This window comes from Pantherophis guttatus, chromosome 2, assembly GCF_059756535.1.
Source record: "Pantherophis guttatus breed Tessera chromosome 2, ASM5975653v1, whole genome shotgun sequence".
NCBI classification, from domain to species: domain Eukaryota; kingdom Metazoa; phylum Chordata; class Lepidosauria; order Squamata; family Colubridae; genus Pantherophis; species Pantherophis guttatus.
The window spans coordinates 237,783,428-237,801,918 of record NC_142064.1 but is presented as its reverse complement, the minus strand read 5'-3'; the positions used below and the strand labels follow the sequence as shown (position 1 = coordinate 237,801,918).

General features: G+C 39.0%; 1 protein-coding gene across 31 annotated transcripts in view; it reads right to left on the bottom strand.

Moving 5' to 3' along the window:
• The window catches only part of FOXP1 (forkhead box P1), a 631,964-nt gene that overhangs the window by 171,132 nt on the left and 442,341 nt on the right, over positions 1-18,491 (bottom strand). For 25 of the 31 annotated variants that reach the window (XM_034440573.3, XM_060684181.2, XM_034440574.3 and 22 more), the window contains one exon: positions 3,933-4,064. In XM_034440573.3, coding sequence (XP_034296464.1) covers positions 3,933-4,064 — 132 coding nt within the window. Of the gene's footprint in view, positions 1-3,932; positions 4,065-12,798; positions 13,008-18,491 lie in introns of those variants that run through there. The other 6 variants (XM_087887949.1, XM_087887946.1, XM_034440580.3 and 3 more) reach the window with 3 other exon arrangements.

The window sequence follows — 18,491 nt, the reverse complement described above, 5'->3', positions numbered from 1 at the left end:
ACCGGGCGATGGGCAGCTGTTGCTGACCGCAGAAGGTCCGCCAAATACCCCGGTCCTAAGCCATCAATCAAGTATAATGTTATAGTTTTCTCCCAATCTTACAAGCATACAGAAGCATGGCTAGGAAATGTATCCAAGACTGACCTGTAAAGATCTGAAATCATATTATAAACCTTAGGGGGAAAATGACATACAATGGCATCCATTTAACAACAGGAAATACAACCCCCAAATTTTATCTCTGAAGAATGCTCTCAGCAAACATTATTACTTTGTGAGTTATTTGTTTATTTATTTCAGTTTTAGGCTACTCAACCATGAATGACTCTGGGGGCTAGCCGTACAACAATATAAAGACAGTAAATAAACAAGAACGATACCAGATTCAGACAAAAATAAAGGAAGAAGAGTAAATGGAGAGAGAGGGAGGGAGGGAGGGAGCGGGAGATAGATTGAACAAGTGGGCTCCAGGCATTTTAGCCCTGCTACCGATAACAAAACCATAATATATATATTTTTAAAAGAGCAACAGCTTAAGTACATTTTGCTTACAGGTGAAAATAACTACTTTGGTTTTAAGACAATCAAACTGAAATTTTGCCACTAACTTTAGACCAAATATGACAACAGACTATTGGCAAAGTTGAAGCAAACAGTGTTATTTATACATCTTACTATCTAGTAATACGAAGAAGAATCTCTGTTCAATTATATGGTTTTTCTTTCTTAACAACTCATCTTTTGTGCTCAGAGTTTTTTTTCTTCTTAAAAAAAAACATGCATCTTTATTTTGCTACTGGGCTCCCAGGCTCTGTTATATTCAAGAGTAGGTTTAAGGATGCGAAAGCTCAAGGAGCAAGGGTGAAAAAAGAATGGGCAGTCATTTGAATCAGTGAGTGACAGGTTGGACCAGCTCTCCGTATACATTAATAAATTAGAATTTTAATTGTGTCTCCAACTGCAGAAGCAGCTCCGCTGCTTTAATATGTACCAACAATTGGCTATGTTATGGAATCTGTGACGTGGCCCTCGCTGTTGACCTCCGAAACACAATTCCCACTCTGACTGCGGAAACTGTTTGGTTTGATCCTTTCAACTTATTTGAATCCTGACAAATAAGCTCATAGCTGAAAGGTCAACACAGTCATATTTCATCCTCTGGAGCAATTCTTAAGACATCTGCACAACAAAGCACTTCTTCTAGTACCTGACACTGGGCCTTGCCAGCACACTATCTCATTAAAATGTCTCCAGTAGAAGAGTCTATTAAAAGGCAAATGGCTAAGATATGGATTGGCCAAATAACATTTTTTTTCTCTGAGATTTTAGCAAAAGGACATGGATTCAGCATTCAACATCCATAATAATGGTTTTCAATGCGCATTTGCCAAGAAGCAAAACAGTTATTCCTTTCCAAATACAATAAACCAAAGGATGGAGTAACCCAGGATCAAACTTGATCAGACCCATGGATTCTAACCAACCCTCTAAATATTACCTACTTCCTGGTTGTTAGCCAACAACCTACTCTTCCAGTTTCATCAGCCACACAACTAATCAGTGTATAGAACTTATGTGCTGAGTTTTGTGTGTGTGTGTGTGTGTGTGTGTGTGTGTGTGTGTGTGTATATATATATATGTAGGTCTTTGGTTATTCGGGTCTTCTCCCACGTAAAATTGGAAGTGTCTTGGCGACGTTTCGACGAAGTCTCATTCGTCATCTTCAGGCTGGTGTTCTCGGCTTCCTGCTTCCAGGAGCAATGTGAGATCGCAGCTGTCTCTTCCTTTTAACTGCTAGTGGAGGTGTGAGCTGATTGGGTGGGAACTTGGCTGTGTTCTGATTGGGTGGAGGTGTGTTCTGATTGGTTAGGGGCTTGGCTGTGCTCTGATTGGCTGATTGGCTGGGGTTGTGTTCTGTTTGGGTGGGGGCTTGGTTGTGCTCAGCTTAGTCAAGCTTAGTTGGAAACCCGCCCTTATTGACAAACGAGTCCCTAACACGACAAATGACACCAGACCCACACTCATGAGTGCCACACCTGATGTCACCACCACACATCCACGCAGAAAGCAGACTCAAACCCACACTGATAATGAGCCACGACCAAGGACCAGAAGCCAGACCGCAGCTGCATCATTAGCCACTTTAAACCCATCCAATCCATACATGAAGCAGACTGACACCCACCATGAAGAGCTCGCATGGCCACAAACACGAAGCCAAACAACAACAACGCAGCTCACCAGCTCAAATCCCCCTGCAACTCAGACTAAGCTGAGCACAACCAAGCCCCCACCCAAACAGAACACAACCCCAGCCAATCAGAGCACAGCCAAGCCCCTAACCAATCAGAACACACCTCCACCCAATCAGAACACAGCCAAGTTCCCACCCAATCAGCTCACACCTCCACTAGCAGTTAAAAGGAAGATACAGCTGCGATCTCACATTGCTCCTGGAAGCACGAAGCCGAGAACACCAGCCTGAAGATGACAAATGAGACTTCGTCGAAACGTCGCCAAGACACTTCCAATTTTACGTGGGAGAAGACCCGAATAACCAAAGACCTACATACAAACACCCACGAAAACCTGAGAAAACATATATATATATATATATATATATATATATATATATATATATATATATATATATATATATATATATATATATATATAAATATATTATATATATATATATATATATATAAATATAAATAGGAAAACAGCACTAAAAGCAATAATGCACTTCACGTCATTTTGGTAATAAACTTTGACTATGATCCAAAAATACGTGAACAGAGAGGACTTCAAGGAAGGAAAGTTTCGGAATAATGTCATATTAAGCACAGAAGACCATATATTCTACCTTTTTTCTCATAACCCTGGGTACCGAATCTCACAAGTTTTGAAGGGATTCTAGAACGAACTGCACAGAGATTATTAGAATCTTTGTTGTCACTGGATACATCTAATATTTAGAAATAAAAGTAGCACATTTCATATAAAGAACCTGTTAGTAATACCAAAAGAAACTCAATTGACTAAGCCAATTTCAACTAACATCACTCATCTTTCCTCGAAAATGTAAACTGAAACAGTAAATCACCTACTTAATGCAACTATCTTTTTTGAACCAACATAATATTGTATTGGCCAGTGATTTGATCTATAGCAATATGGAATTAAACAATTTAAATGGTTTCCTACAAAGACTGCTCAACCGATATTGAGTATTCAATTGAAAATATATAATTTTCACAAACATAATAAATATTGGGAAGTTTCCAAACAAAAACACCATCTCACTAGAAAATTGTCTCATGCGTTTATAATAGCATTTCACAATGCTGTTTCAAAGCAACAGTGGTTTCTGGATTATAGTTTGTCATATGCCCTTATTTCAAACACTATCTATTCTTTCCAAACCTTTTATTTAGAGAATAATTAATACACCCCTTTTAAGAGTATCACATATCAACGGTGCATGATAGATGGTCTTTCTGTCAGAAATGGTCTCCTTTGATGATCTCCTTCATAGGAAGCTGCCTTATTCTGATTCAGACCATATAACCATTTATTGTTTTCTATACTATCTGACAGAGGCTCTTTAAGATTTCAAAGAGTGGTGATGTTCAGCTCTACATGGAAATGTAAAGAACAGAATCTTCTACCTGCCTGAATCTTTCCAAGCTCTTTTCATGTTCCTCACAAGTTCTTTGATTTATTGATGAAAAATTCAAGACTTTGCAGCCCTGATTCATTTCTACTACTACAACCATGCTATGAAACTTGTTTGAATCACGAACATCAACGGAAGCAAAGTTAAACATTTTTAAAAAGTCATCTTCCAACTATTTATACCATTTGCATCCTTTTAACATATCTTATTCAAGCAAGTCAAATGTATTTTTTAAAAAACAAACATTTCTTACCTGAAGGGCTGGCTGTTTGTCATTCCTCTTGGGAGACTTTAGCCCACTAACTTGTTGCTGTTGTTGATGCTGTTGTTGTTGTTGTTGCTGCTGCTGTTGCTGTAACAGAAGTTGTCTTGCTACCTGAAGAGCCTGAGGAAATATATAAAATAAATTAGTTCTATTTAACTTAACAAAATGCTCGTTTTCGGCTTGAGCAGGTAGTTGGACTAGAACAGTGATGGCTAACCTTTTCCGGACCAGGTGCCCGAAACATACATGCAAATTACTTTCCAAAAATGCAATGCGCGCATGGCTCCCCGCATGAGCGTGCAGCCCCCTGCATGCGCCCTGTGCATGCACTCGTTTCACCCCCGCAAGCGCCCCGCACATGTGTGGCAGAGACCCGAAGACCAGCTGGCTGGCAGGAGGCACACACGCATGCGCGGTGGAGCTGAATTAGGGCGACGGCTCACGTGCCCACAGAGAGGGCACTGCGTGCCACCTCTGGCACGCGTGCAATAGGTTTGCCATCATGGGACTAGAAGACCTTCAAGGTCCCTTCTAACTCTGTTATTCTGTTCACAACAGGCTGGGCTTGTCTAAAATAGGGTGGACTATTTTTTTTTCCTGCTAGATCATGTTGCATAAAGAAGCCATCAAGTGAAGCCTTCATAAGGCTTTAACCACTTCTATGAACACAGCAACTATGTTTTATTAACATGGTTTTTTGTTTGAGATCTATGTGAATGCAACCATTATGTATGTATATGCCTTCAAAGCTAACCCATCAAAGAAGCACCACTAGGCTGGCCCAGAAGTTACTCTCTTTTTTGAGAATGGGGATTAGTCTGTGAAATAGGTTGTTTTTCATTTTCACTTTTTTTATATTAACACTATACAAACAATAACACTAACAGGAAAAAAACAGCGGTGGTCAGAAAAGAACCGACATAAATTGTGATGATTAAAATAAATTAAACACATCAAAAAGGAAAGAACAGAAATGGACAAAAAATTAATGAAAGGGAAAAAAAAGATATATCCATTTAATATCAACACATAATTAACCCACAGAAATTACTCAATAAAATTCCAACAGCAGTATAGCAAAGCCAAAACAGCTGAATTGTAATGATGATCTCAATCAACTCTCAATGCTATCATCCTATTGTTGAAAGAATTCAGTATTATCCCAATGCACTGAAAAAAAAGACTGGCGTTTTTATAATACAGCATGTTAGTTGGCTTCTATGTATATAATCATTTTAAAATCCGATGAGAAGAATCAGTTTATGTAGAAGACAGTTATTGGTGAGACCATTTTGTCACTGTTTCACATTATAACGAGACATCAATAGCCTCCTTTTAAAGCCATCTCAAAGAACATAAATGCAGTATCTCACAGAGAAACAGACATTTAAAATAACAGTATCACTGTTCCTTGGCAAACTCTGAAAAAGTTCTGTTTGGCCATGTTCATACATTCCATTTCTTCTTGATCTCTAGGAAGAAATCAGGAGGTGATCTCAGGATCATATTTTCTCACATTTACCCTTCTTGCTTTGCTGCTGCTTTGTCTGTGTTAAAGAGAAATAAATAAATGAACTGGGAAATCCTGTGTTTCTATGGACACTGGACTCCCTTTAACATAAAAAAAAATATTAAACTTTGGTTTTTTTTACTAGAGTTAGACAATAATTGCATATCTATGCTATTGACTTTTGCCCGTGTTGTTAACAAGGTTATTGACCTTGTTATTTCAAATAACCTCATATTCATTTACATATTTAAGTAACGTCTGTTAAACAGTGACTTTGGCCGTTCAGTATTCGATCCACTCTTTGACTGTTATGAAAACATCAGTTAACAACCCAAGTACTATCTTTACAATTCAAACAAGAACTGGAATGCTATATATTCAAGGACCCTGCCTAGTTTCAAGGGGGATAATGCACCCCCATGTAATAAATCAGCAATAGCCGGATCTAAGAAACAGTGGCAAGGGAAACTATAAAAGGAATTGGGATGCCAGTGCCACAGCTGAAGATACATTTGGAATTTTTGAGTATGTAGCAGGTGATAAAACCTGGAGACTGGGGAAAAGAACAAAGAGATTCATGAAGTGTATTCCTATGTAGCTCACTCCAAGGAAACTAAAGGACTCACCAACATTTCAGATATGAAGGAGAAAGCCTGCTTGTAGGAGCCAGAAGGAAATTAATGCCTGTAAGAGGACAGCTGGAAGCTTACATGCCTCAAGGACGTGTCCCCTGCTTGCTGCCTCATTGGAGGATTCACCATTGCTGGACTCAAGGGTTTCCTGGTCTCCTTGGAGATGTTCAGTACATGCGTAGGTGTTAACAGTGGGAAGAGTAAAGACTTCATCAATGTAAAAGAAGAAAGAAATAGTCCTGTGCAAGATGCCTACATGGAAAGAAGGAGGGAAGCATCCTTCGGCATATGTTCACTGAGATGCTAAAGCTGAAGCTGATTACATGGTATTCTTGAATTTATTTAGTTCCATAGGTTGGAAAATATGATCAACTATTAATTAAAAAAGAACAGTGACCAGTAACTATAATAAGCAAAGGAAGACTCATATTTCTTAACAAAGATCCAGACTGTTCTGTTTCTATTTCTACTTTGACATACTACTCTAAAATACACTATAAATATCTGAACAAAGACAATTTTCAGTATGAAAGAGAGTATCTATCTGGCATAAAAGAAGCACTGTCATGAACAATTTCAGTCTAAGATCCATACATGGATACCAGAATAATAGATTCAATGAAATGTAAACTCTAATAACATACCTATAACATTCCTTGGCATCCACACTTATATTTATTTTGGCTCATTATCAAACAAAGATCCTGAAAAGTACAATGTCATTTCCCCAACCTTCTACCTTCAAGACACACTGGACTACAATTCCCAAGATGCCAACCTAGATGGCCCCCACAGGTCATGCCCATGGGGGCAATGATGGGAATTGTAAAGAAACAAATACTGTATGTATGTATGTATGTATGTATGTATGTATGTATGTATGTATGTATGTATGTATTTATTTATTTATTTATTTATTTATTTATTTGATTGATTTATATGCCGCCCTTCTCCGGAGACTCAGGGCGGCTTACAATGCGTTAAGCAATAGCCTTCATACTTTTGTATATTTATACAAAGTCAGCTTATTGCCCCCACAAACTGGGTCCTCATTTTACCTCCCTTAGAAAGGATGGAAGGCTGAGTCAACCTTGAGCCTGGTGAGATTCGAATTTACAGTAATTGCAGACAGCTGATGTTAATCACAATGTTTTTAGTCTGCTGAGCCACCAGGCCCTGTACCTTGTATAACCTAGTGGAGCATTGCATTCAGATGGTGGAACCAAAAAGGGGCTGGGTGGGTGGGTGGGGGAGAAACAGATGCTCAAAATTAAAAGTAAAGGAATGGGTGGCAATTTTTGTTAAGTTTTTAAAATCTGAGTTGATGTGGTTTAGTAGCATTCATTGCAGATCCCTTCTGGTACTTTGCATGGGTTCCAAGATGCTGCAGGGATATTCACAGTCAGGACTTCTGGTATTTAGAGCCACTGAGTATATAATTAAATTAAACCACAGCGAGCTGACAACACCTCACCAAAGCACAAGAAGAGGATGTTATCCTTTCTCCATCTTAAACTTAATGTTTGTAGAAAAGACTAGGGGAGTGCTAATAGTAACCTTTATTACAAGGTCAACCCATGTCATCTGTTCAATTGTTCAGTTTAACTCTCACCTTCTCTAGCTGCTTCAGAGAATCTCAGCTCACCCTTGACCCAAAATCCAACTGCTTGCCCTGTAATTCTAAAGGCTAATCAACAGTTATTACTTCTCTGGAGCTAGACAAGAAAGAGGAAGAGCACCGAAAAGAAAGCAAGTTGGCTAGCGTTGGGCTTGTCTGCCCACCCTCCCATCCTCTAAGACAGCGTGTGACTTTAGACGGTCTTTATGAAATTAGCTGTCAGATCTCCATTCAATCTTAATGGTCACCAACTCTTATTATGCTGACTTCTGTCCTCTAATGCAGCTTGTCAACTGTTGCATCAAGAGCTTTTAAGTAAGCTTTCTGTCTCTTTTAGCACATAAACTGTAGATGAGAAATGAGGTCACGTTTTTGGTCACTGCAAACGGCTTATTTTTATAGACTAGGCTAGGGTAATACAATCCATTCAAAAAGAATGCCTTCTTTTTTTAAAAAAAAATTGATGGGCTTTTATGAATCTTCAAGGCCGTAAACATTCCTCATGGAATGGCATAGATTAACTCATTTGGGGTATGAGTAGGTAGATACATAGGTTTTCAAAGGAATATTTCTCAACACACCTTATCTCGTCTGGCAAGCTGCCATGTAACTCGTTTCCAACCCCAGTACAAGGCAAAACTTAGCAGAGAGTCTCTCAGAGTCCCAGAACAAACGAATTGTTTCCTGCAAAAGCCCACTCCCTGTTCGCTCCTCTTTTATTTCCTATGGGAGGGGCCAATAACCTCCAAGGTGTGGCTTTACCCCTGAGTCAATCCTGCTTTCTGAGTTGTTCTTGTCTTCTGGCAGCTCTGCGCATGCGCACACTGGGAACGAGCTCCAGCTGTTCCTCTGCCTTGCTGCTGTCTAACTCCTTCTCTGCCTCCGACGCAGAGCCCTCGTCCGAGCTTTCCCCAGCCCCCAGGACTGGCCCAAGTTCCTCCCCAACCTCCTCACTGTCTGACTCTGCTGCCAGCTCTGCTGGCCACTGGCGGACCACAACACTTGGGCTTGTCGATCTGAAGGTCGGCAGTTCAGCGGTTTGAATCCCTAGCGCCGTGTAACGGGGTGAGCTCCCGTTACTTGTCCCAGCTTCTGCCAACCTACCAGTTCGAAAGCACATAAAAATACAAGTAGAAAAATAGTGACCACTTTGGTGGGAAGGTAACAGGCTCCATGCACCTTTGGCGTTGAGTCATGCCAGCCACATGACCACGGAGACATCTTCAGACAGCGCTGGCTCTTCGGCTTAGAGACGGAGATGAGCACCATCCCCTAGAGCCGGAAACGACTAGCAAGCATGTGCGGGGGAAACTTTATCTTAGATAGATACATATTAGCATAGAAGCATGTCTGTTAGTACTATGCTGACAACTATAATATATCTAAAATCCTCTTTTTGTACATAAAATTTCATCAAGTTAACATTTTTTGACATCTGTTTTTTTTTTAAATCTACTGAATGTCACCAAGAAATAAATAAAAAAAAAATTATTAGAAATAAAATTATTATTAAAAGTCCCTCCACAGCAGTCTTATAGCAGAATATGAACTTGTGCAGTAAACATAGTGCAAGGACCAATTAGCAAGTAGAAAAGGAGTATTCCTTTTCATTTAACAACTGGTGAAGACAAAAATAGTTCAGTGAAACTGGGTTCTGGAGGAGTCTGAAAAGAAAAATAATTGATGTTGATAACACAATGGTGGTGTGAAGAAAAAGAGAAGTTTCTTTTTCTCTCTTTAATGATAGGTGAAGTCATCCAACAACTAACTGACAAACTAACTGTATTTCACTGGGTGAAAATGGTTTCTAGACTTTTAAAAAGAAGATTAGATAAGTCACATTAATCTTTGCAGCTACATGAAGTATATTGTTTATAAAACTCCAGTTTTATAAACAGTATACCACTGAATATAAGTTGCTAGGAGACAAAAGTAGGACAAAGCAATCAGTTCCCCTCTTATTCTTTTCTACTGTTGTTGCCATTTTAAGGGCATCAGGTTGACTAATAAAAGAAACTGGATGTTGTATTAGATTGATCTGATCCACAAATTATGATAAAGTGACATAATTTACACAGTGACAAAGCTGTCCCAATAAAAGAGTCATTCTCCATCTCATAGTACGGGAGACCATAATAAAAGCCAAGAGATTCTACAAAGTTCCTCAGCCCAGATTAACTTCACTGAGGCTTCATACCAGTAAAGATATTCCTCTCATTTATAACTGAAGTTACAATTGGGCTGAAAAATAAATGACTTATAACCATTGCAGAGTCCCTGTGGTTATGTGATAAAAATTTGGTATTCTTTTTTTTTTTTTAATAAACCTGATATAACATTTGGTTATTAAATAGAGTTGCACAAGGTTGCACTTATTTTTGGAAATAGAGGTATTATCCTTTTTTTCTGAATAACAAAACTGCCCATGTTCATAGTAATGTGGAGGCGTCTATAGAGGCTGTTTCTTCCCAGCACTTCCTGGAATGACTATGTTATTAGATGATGCTATATGGGTGACACAGTCAGTCCAGAAAAATCATACAAAAGAGACACACGGCCTCTGTGAAGAGCTTATATTGCTTTCAGTAGGTAGGACATTTTTGTAATGAACAGCTGTAAAAGCTATGAATTCTGCCTACCTCATATATATTAAAAATAAATTGAATGTTTTCAGAAAGAAGAATGAATACTAGCTGGACTTTATTCCTGCTGTTCTTTTGCCCTTTATAGAGTACATGTTAAAGAAATCTGTTCCCAGCAGGATCCATGGTAGTATTATAATGCATTGTTAACTCAGATTCATAAATTGTTTGCTAAAGTTGGTGGCTGGAAGAGGACAAAAGTAACCTATTAAAACTTCTTACAGCATTTCAATATGGTTCTACCAACAGAATGAAGCTAATCATTTAATGTTATAGACTAATGCAATGGTCAAGTCTGAGAGATAATATAAGATTGTTAAACAATTCTATTTAGTTATCCATATATCCAATATAAAAATCATTTTTGTATTTTTTTTGTAACTCAGTGAAATCAGTAAAACATACAATATAGCTCCTACTACTTTGCCATATATACTTTCCTTTCTTGATAGTAATTTAGTTCATAAGATTTTTCCTTCTTATATTCTCCTGAGATATCATTAAAAACAGAAGTTTGTATAATAACATTCATAGGAACCATGTCCCCCCCCCCCAAAAAAGGTGCTTTAACACGGTTGTAAATGCCACATGTTCACTGAGAACAGTTGATTTTGGGGTGGGTGGGTGAAAGCATAACTACCCTATGGATATTTTGCTCCAAAAATCAGTATCTCCCCCTCCCACAAGACCACAAAGCCTCTCATTTAGGCCAGCACCTAGCTTGATGAGTTAAAAGAAGAAGAAAGTGACATTTTCAAAGGAGGTAGAGAAACAAGCCTTATTGTAATCAATCCAGTTCAAGTTCCAAGCAGTTGGCAATGTTATCTATGGAAACATTCCAGTGGAAGAGTACACAAAGCAGCAGATTAATTTTTGCCCGAGAACCTTGTAAATTTTTAGAAAGCCGAAGCCCTGGAACACTGAAAAAAAACCCACACACTTAAACTTTTTCCCTTCAAATTAAATCAACACATAATGTTGCTTTCTTTCTTTCTTTCTTTCTTTCAAAAAATAAATAAATAAAAACACAATGCCTTTATTATTTCCGTGAATTTCTTATGGCCACAAAGAAAACAAGGGATTGGTCACATGTTTATTTACTTGAGCTACTCCCTTTTCCTTCTGATAAATAATCAAGCTTGCTCTCCAGAAAAAACAGAATCAGCAAGCTGGGAAATCTGATCGTCATCAAGCAGACTGATATACTAGGAAAGGCAACGGACCACCGTTCCCACAGTGAGCTTTGCAGGCCTACACCTACACTAGCATCTGAGTAAATAACTATAGTCACCCTTTCCATCTTCTCTATGCAATTAATCTTTCAGTTAAATAAACTGTCCTCAAGCAATTGCCAACATTGTTATTTTTCCCAATGGCATATTTCTGAAAATCAGCCACCCTTCCCACATCCTTCATGAATGCACACATATATTCTTAAATGTGTGTTGCACCTGCAGTTGTTCATAAATATGAATTTGTTTTAAAACATTGCCTTCTTAAAATATTTAGCATATCACAGATTTCATAGAAGCTTTTTTAAGGATGCTTTTCCCTGTTATATATTATCCATTTCCACTTTCACTCTATGGCTCTGACGAGACCGCTTTAAACCAAATAAATAAAATAAAAAGGTAGGTATCAGCCAGCGTTAAGAGGACTTTCCTTGAGGAATATCATAAAATGCCAACAAAAATGCAATATGTGTTAAGGGACACAAACAAGTTCTACTGAAACGTAGCAGCTGTTGTAAGCATTAGCTTCTGGTATTAAATCAAATACTCCAAATCTGAAGAGCAGTCTTTGATGGGAAAGTAAACTACTTGCAAATAAGTTTTCCTTCCCTTCTGCTTGTTGCAGTACCAAGACAACAGTTATAAATGAAAGAGACGGCACCCAATCAGTAGCCAGCATTTCATTAGCATTTGTTTCCTACAAATATTAACAAGACTTGATTCAGAAATGGAAATAGTCACAAGGCAAAGATTCATTCAAGCCCCTTTCTCCTTCTCCTTCTTTTTCTTTCTTTGCTGCTGTTCTTCCTGAACTTGAGACAACGATAGGACAATGGTTGCTGGCTCGTTCTCGTTCACTTAAAACGCATGTGCACATTCACACACATAAACACACAATAAATGAACGGTATGCCTCCCCTATGTAAGCGATAACATGGAACTTCCTGGGATATACACTTGAAAAGCAAGACAGCACCCTCCCAAAACGACGGAAAAGTTAGCAGAAACCAGTTTACAATCCATCTTGTTTTCATTCACAAGGCAGTAAACATCTTATTTGCTTTAAAGCCCCAGCAATTAAAATCTCCTACAATTGCAAGCAAGATAGCTGGATAAAAGTTCCTTGCAGCCTTACATTGTGTCCTCCCCCCCCCCGCCACCCCCTTTGGATATTTCAAAAGACAATATAAAGAGTTTAGTTTCACAGAGCAAGCGCTTACTGTTAATCTCTAGTTTGCTGTCTTCTTGCCGAAGATGTGTCCTGGCTGTTTGTCTGAAGCAGGGGGTTGAAGAATGGTAAAAAGATGTTTGAATAAACAGGAAGTGCTGTGCAGCTGAAGCACACACTGAAGGGAAAACACATTGGAGCACTGCCCTTTGTAGGCAACAACGGGAGGCTTGCCTCCACAGTAGCAACGTCTGCTTTTATAAAACGACAAAGAAACCACAAGAATTTAAGCAATTCCCCCCTCCCCCCCCATCTCCAAGTCAACTGGAGCTTGCAGGTAATTTCAAAGTTGTGCTTAACACGCCAAAAAATTATATTAATTCTACCCTATTAAAGCAGATGGCTGCATGCTTAAAATCATACATAACTGGCTGAAACAACGGCAAATGCATCTTAGCCATGAAGCTAGGCAAATCCTTTTATTTGTACATAGTTTTGGAAAGCTTGTTTTTCACACTCTTCGTGGTACCCACGCACTTATGTCAATAAATGTCTGTTAAGGTTGGCCAGACTTCACAGCAATTATTCAAATTCCTTCATAACATTTTTTCCCCGTTTCAAATAAATCAGACTTTGCATCGAAGTTCTCAGGAGTGTGCCTTCAATATCTTCCCCCAGATTCATTCTTTTTCTTACGTTCCCCGTCACCAAAGCAAAATACCTATTTAAATCCAAGTGACTAAGTAAACTGTCTTCCGTGCGCCATCTCTCCTGCTCCCCTTCCTCAGCCTCAATTATTAAAGTCCTGCTCTTTTGACATCTAAGAGAAATGACAGAGATATTGACAAGGCAAGTAAACTGGAGCTGACACTTGAAGATGGCTTATAAAAGGTTGAGCAGTGGAACAACCAACAACAGTAGTTTACCTTTTTTTTTTTAAAAAAAGGAATTCCTCTAGAAAATGTATTGCTATTGAAAAATGTGCTACAATCTCTGATATTTGTTATTTAGCATGTAACTCCTGGACTTGTCTGTCATTCTAGGTGCTAATGCTACCTAAAATAACTCATTGGGAGCTGTCAGTTTACACAGGACCCAATCTTTTCTTCCTATGAGGATTTTTTTTTTTTTAACACTGGAATTCATCTTCTTTTGATCTCACATTCAAAGCAACAGCAGCTTGATAGACATGCAAGTCTGAAAGCAAATCCAGACGCTGAAGATAAACTGGCAGAGTATGACAGGCAGGAGCATCTAAAGCTTATAAAAATGAAGAGAACAGCATGTCGTCTGAGTATTACAATAGCAGAAATCAAGAGACACATTAGGTGGAACTGATCAGCCACAAAAACCATTCAAAAGGCAGATCACAGAAACAGAAAGTCTAGGCAGCTGTGGGAAGGGGCGGGGAAGGGGGGGGAAATGGGAAATATTTGCTTTAAAGAGGCATCACCTTTTCTTTAAAGCACTACCGTTTTTCTGCTCCCGGTATGCAAAGTGGAGGAAATTGAAGGTTTCTTGTAAAAAAAAAAAAAAAAGGCTGGACTAACTAATTAGGCAGGCTAAACAAAAATATTTTAAACTGAACAGAGTGTCTGTGGTGCTTCACTTTTCGGTTGTAGATATTAGGAAGGAGTTATCTGTAGTAATTTCAGGAGGCCACCCCAAATATAGCAACACATGCTTATGCTCCAAAGAGGCTCACAGTCCAAAGAAATATAGGTAGACCTCAACTAACAACAACTTGTTTGGGGACCGTTCAAAGTTACAATGGCACTGAAAAAAGTGACTTAGGACCATTTTTCACACTAATAACCAAAGGTGCTTTTTCAAAAGGCAACTGGACAATGAGGGTTTTTTTTGTTTTTGTTTTGAAAAAGCACCTTTGAGACAACCATGACCTGGATGATGGGAGAATCTCCATAGACATACTTACGACTGTTGCAGCATCCCCACAGTCATATAATCAAAATTCAGATGCTTGGCAACTGCCTCATATTTATGACGGTTGCAGTGTCCTGTGGTCATATTATCCTCTTTAGAGAACTTCTGATAAGCAAAGTCAATGGGAAGCCAGATTCGTTTAATAACCATGTTACTAAATCAGGGGTGTCAAACTCATGGCCCATGGGTCGGATGTGTCACGTCCTGGCCATGTCCACCCCCATTTTAGCGAAGGGGGAAAAATCACGATAGGTCATGTGACAATGTTATTTATTTATTTATTTATTTATTATTTATTTATTTAATTAAACTTGTATGCCGCCCTCTCTCCCAAAGGACTCAGGGCGGCTCACAACAATAAAACACACATAAAATTCAGTATTCAAATATAAAAACCAATCAATCCCCTTTAAAAAAACCCTTCAGTTCAATTCGGCCAGGCCAAATAGCCATGTTTTGAGGTCACGGCGGAAAGACCAAAGGTCAGGGGCCATCCGGAGCTCCAGGAGGAGCTGATTCCACAGAGTAGGCACGCCCACAGAGAAGGCCCGCTCCCTGGGAGTCACCAGCCGACAGTGTCTGGCCGACGGGACCCCAAGGAGGCCCTCCCTGTGAGAGCACACCGGGCGATGAGGAGCTGTCGCCGGCCGCAGATGCTCCGCCAAGTACCCTGGGCCTAAGCCATGTGATGCCGCGAGTTTGACACCCCTGTACTAAATCAACAACTGTAATGATTCACTTAACAATTGTTGCAAGAAATTTATAAAATGGGGCCAAATTCACTTGACAGTTTCGCTCAGCCATAGAAATTTTGGCCTCAATTGTGGTCGTAAGTCGAGGACTACCTGTACCTGTACTTCTGGATTGTATCTTAATATGGTAACCAGTAATACTGAGGTCTGCTAGTATTTATTAATCAGCAAATCTCTTGGAAATGCCACCCATTTACATTTACAGAGCCTTAAGAATTCCATTTCTTGAAAATTGCTTAGAAATCTGATTAGCTGCTGGGTTCTCTTTTCACTGTTGAAAGACCAATGTTTGTTGGAGGATATTACTTAAATTGGCCTATCTCTGAGACAGTTAACACCAAAGGAGAAACCGCTTATGTGGGAATGATCACTAAAACTTTGCTGGGGAAAATCCATACATTTTTAATTCCTACTTCTTTCCCATAAGCCTCTTACTTTAATTGAAGTTGCTGAAAATAATGAAAAAAGCATTTCTCCAACAATTTTGTACTTAGAAGTGTTTGTTAACAAACACAGGATGAGCAGGCAGCCTTACCAAAAGGGCAGCAGACTTCTACATTATAATTTAGCCTGTGGTTATTCCTGATTAAGAATACCCTCTGGGACAGCAAAGTAAGATATTCTTTTGTAACAAGAATAGCTTTTAAAATTAGCCTCGCATAATAAAGCAAGAGCATAACTGTGCTAAAACAATGATGAAGGTTGCAATTTTAGTTTGCAGGCTTAGGGATCTAAGAAGAGCTGTCTGGGAACTTAAGGAAACCTCCCAGCTGGGACTTACTACAGGTAGTCCTCATCTTACAACTGTTCAGCGACTGTTTGAAGTTACAACTGCACTGAAAACAGTGACTTATGGCTGGTCTTGGCACTTACGACTGTTGCAGCGTTCCCATGGTCAGGTGATCAAAATTTGGGTTCTTTGCAACTGACATGCATTTGTAACAGTCACAGGTCCCAAAGGCTCATTTTTCAATCTTCCCAGCTGGCTTCCAATATGCAAAAACAATGGGGGAAGACAGATTTACTTAACGTGAAACCACACGTTTCATTTAACAGCTGTTAATGACCTGCTTAAACAATCATGGCAAAAAAAGTTTGCAAGATTGGGCGCAACCTACTTAACAACCAGTTTGCTTAGCCAAGGAAATTTTGGTCCCAACGGTGTCTATAAGTTGAGGACTACCTGTATGCCAGTGCTTCTCAGCTTTGGCAACTTTAATTCTTAGGAGCTGAAATCGGCACATCTTAAAAGTTGTCAAAATTAAGGAACCCTGCACTATGCCAACCCATGCAGAGATTGAGTGTGTTTGCAAGAATAGACCTGTTCTAATATATGACTCTTGCATATATGTGGCACTTCTAGAGACAAACAACAGCAGTGATGACTCTGGTTGTTCTCCCAAGGATGAAGCAGCCTGTCAGATAGCATCAACACTACAGTTTTCAGATCTGTGGGCAGCTGCATGACCACTTGATGGCAGCAAGAATCAATGTTTTCTGCATTTCTTTGCTGCCATCTAGAGGTTACCTAGTTTAGTACCACTGAGGCTTTCTGCTTGGTTTACCAGCAGCCTGCTTTTGTTGGTCGCACTATCAATACTCCTTGTGCCACCCTAGACAAATGCCTTGGTTCCTTTATTGGCAGCTGGGTACATGCCACCCCTACAGTGTTTGCAAGTTTGCTTTTAAAAGATTTACAGCCAAACCAGACCTTCTGCAGTTTCAGGCAGTATGACAACCACTACTGATACGGTGACAGCATTTAGGCCATAGTTGTTTCTCCTATGGAACACAATCAACCCCAAACTCTTGTTTTATGGAGTAACACTCTTTCTCTGCTATAGATATGAGATATGCAAAAAAAAAAAAAAAAAAAAACTGGATTCCATCACTAGTATAAGAAAGTCACCTTCTGTCATGCATTGTGGCTATCTAATGAACTAAAGGCTGATTATTTATCTTTAAACTGTATTAGTTTCATCTTTTTGAAGGTCATTGCTAATCTGCTTCAATCTTATTTTAAAAAATACTTTCAAAAGTTACCCAATGGAAAGATGGGTCTGGCCTGTCATTGGACCTGAAACCTTTGACTGAAAAAGCAATCTGTACAATGAGCTTAAGCTCTTCGGTAAATTAGAAGCAACAACAACCTTGGTACTTGAGTATTAATCTAGGCATCATTGTAATATAGACAGATAGATAGATGATAGATAGATAGATAGATAGATAGATAGATAGATAGATAGATAGATAGATAGATGATAGATAGATAGAAAATGGCTATGGGATAATTCTGTGAATGTGTGTGTGTGTGTGTGTGTGTGTGTGTGTGTGTGTGAGAGAGAGAGAGAGAGAGAGAGAGAGAGAGAGAGAGAGAGAGAGAGAGAGAGAGAGAGAGAGAGAGAACACGAGAACAGTCTGCATTCTCAATAAGCTTCTTCTTTTCTTTTTAATCTGCAGAGATCTTGTGGACTTGAATGACACCATGGACCTTGAATGTGAAATAGCTTCAAGCTAATAGCACTAATTGCTTGAAGATGTGTAGGCAAGTGAAATCAGATCCCTCTGGCCACTGAAGAGACCCAAGAACAACCGAGGAATCTTTACATAACAACTCTGAGTTTAATAGATAGTAAAGCTACCTAAAGAGTTTTGTATAGCTAGCCAAAAAAAAAAACAAACCCTGTGAGTAGATGACTCCTTAAAAGACCACATATAAAAAAAGTAACAAATACAATTCCATTCATTTTAAAGGACAATGGTACAAACACCAAAATTACTTGTGTTTGTAGAAGCAGGCCAAATTGTTATGCACCTGATCTGGGATCTCATCCCTTCAAACCATCAAAGGCACCTTATCTGTCAGGGCTCTATGAGATAAAAATGGTAGTGCTTTAATCTTTTAAAAAGAACATGCTTTGGTGCTAGTTTTCAAAAACCTAAAACTTATGACATCCATTAAAAATATAGAGTCATCTTAGAGGAAATCTTGACTACTAGCAACTTCACGGACATGCTTGATTAATTTCCTGACAACAACATGGAAGCA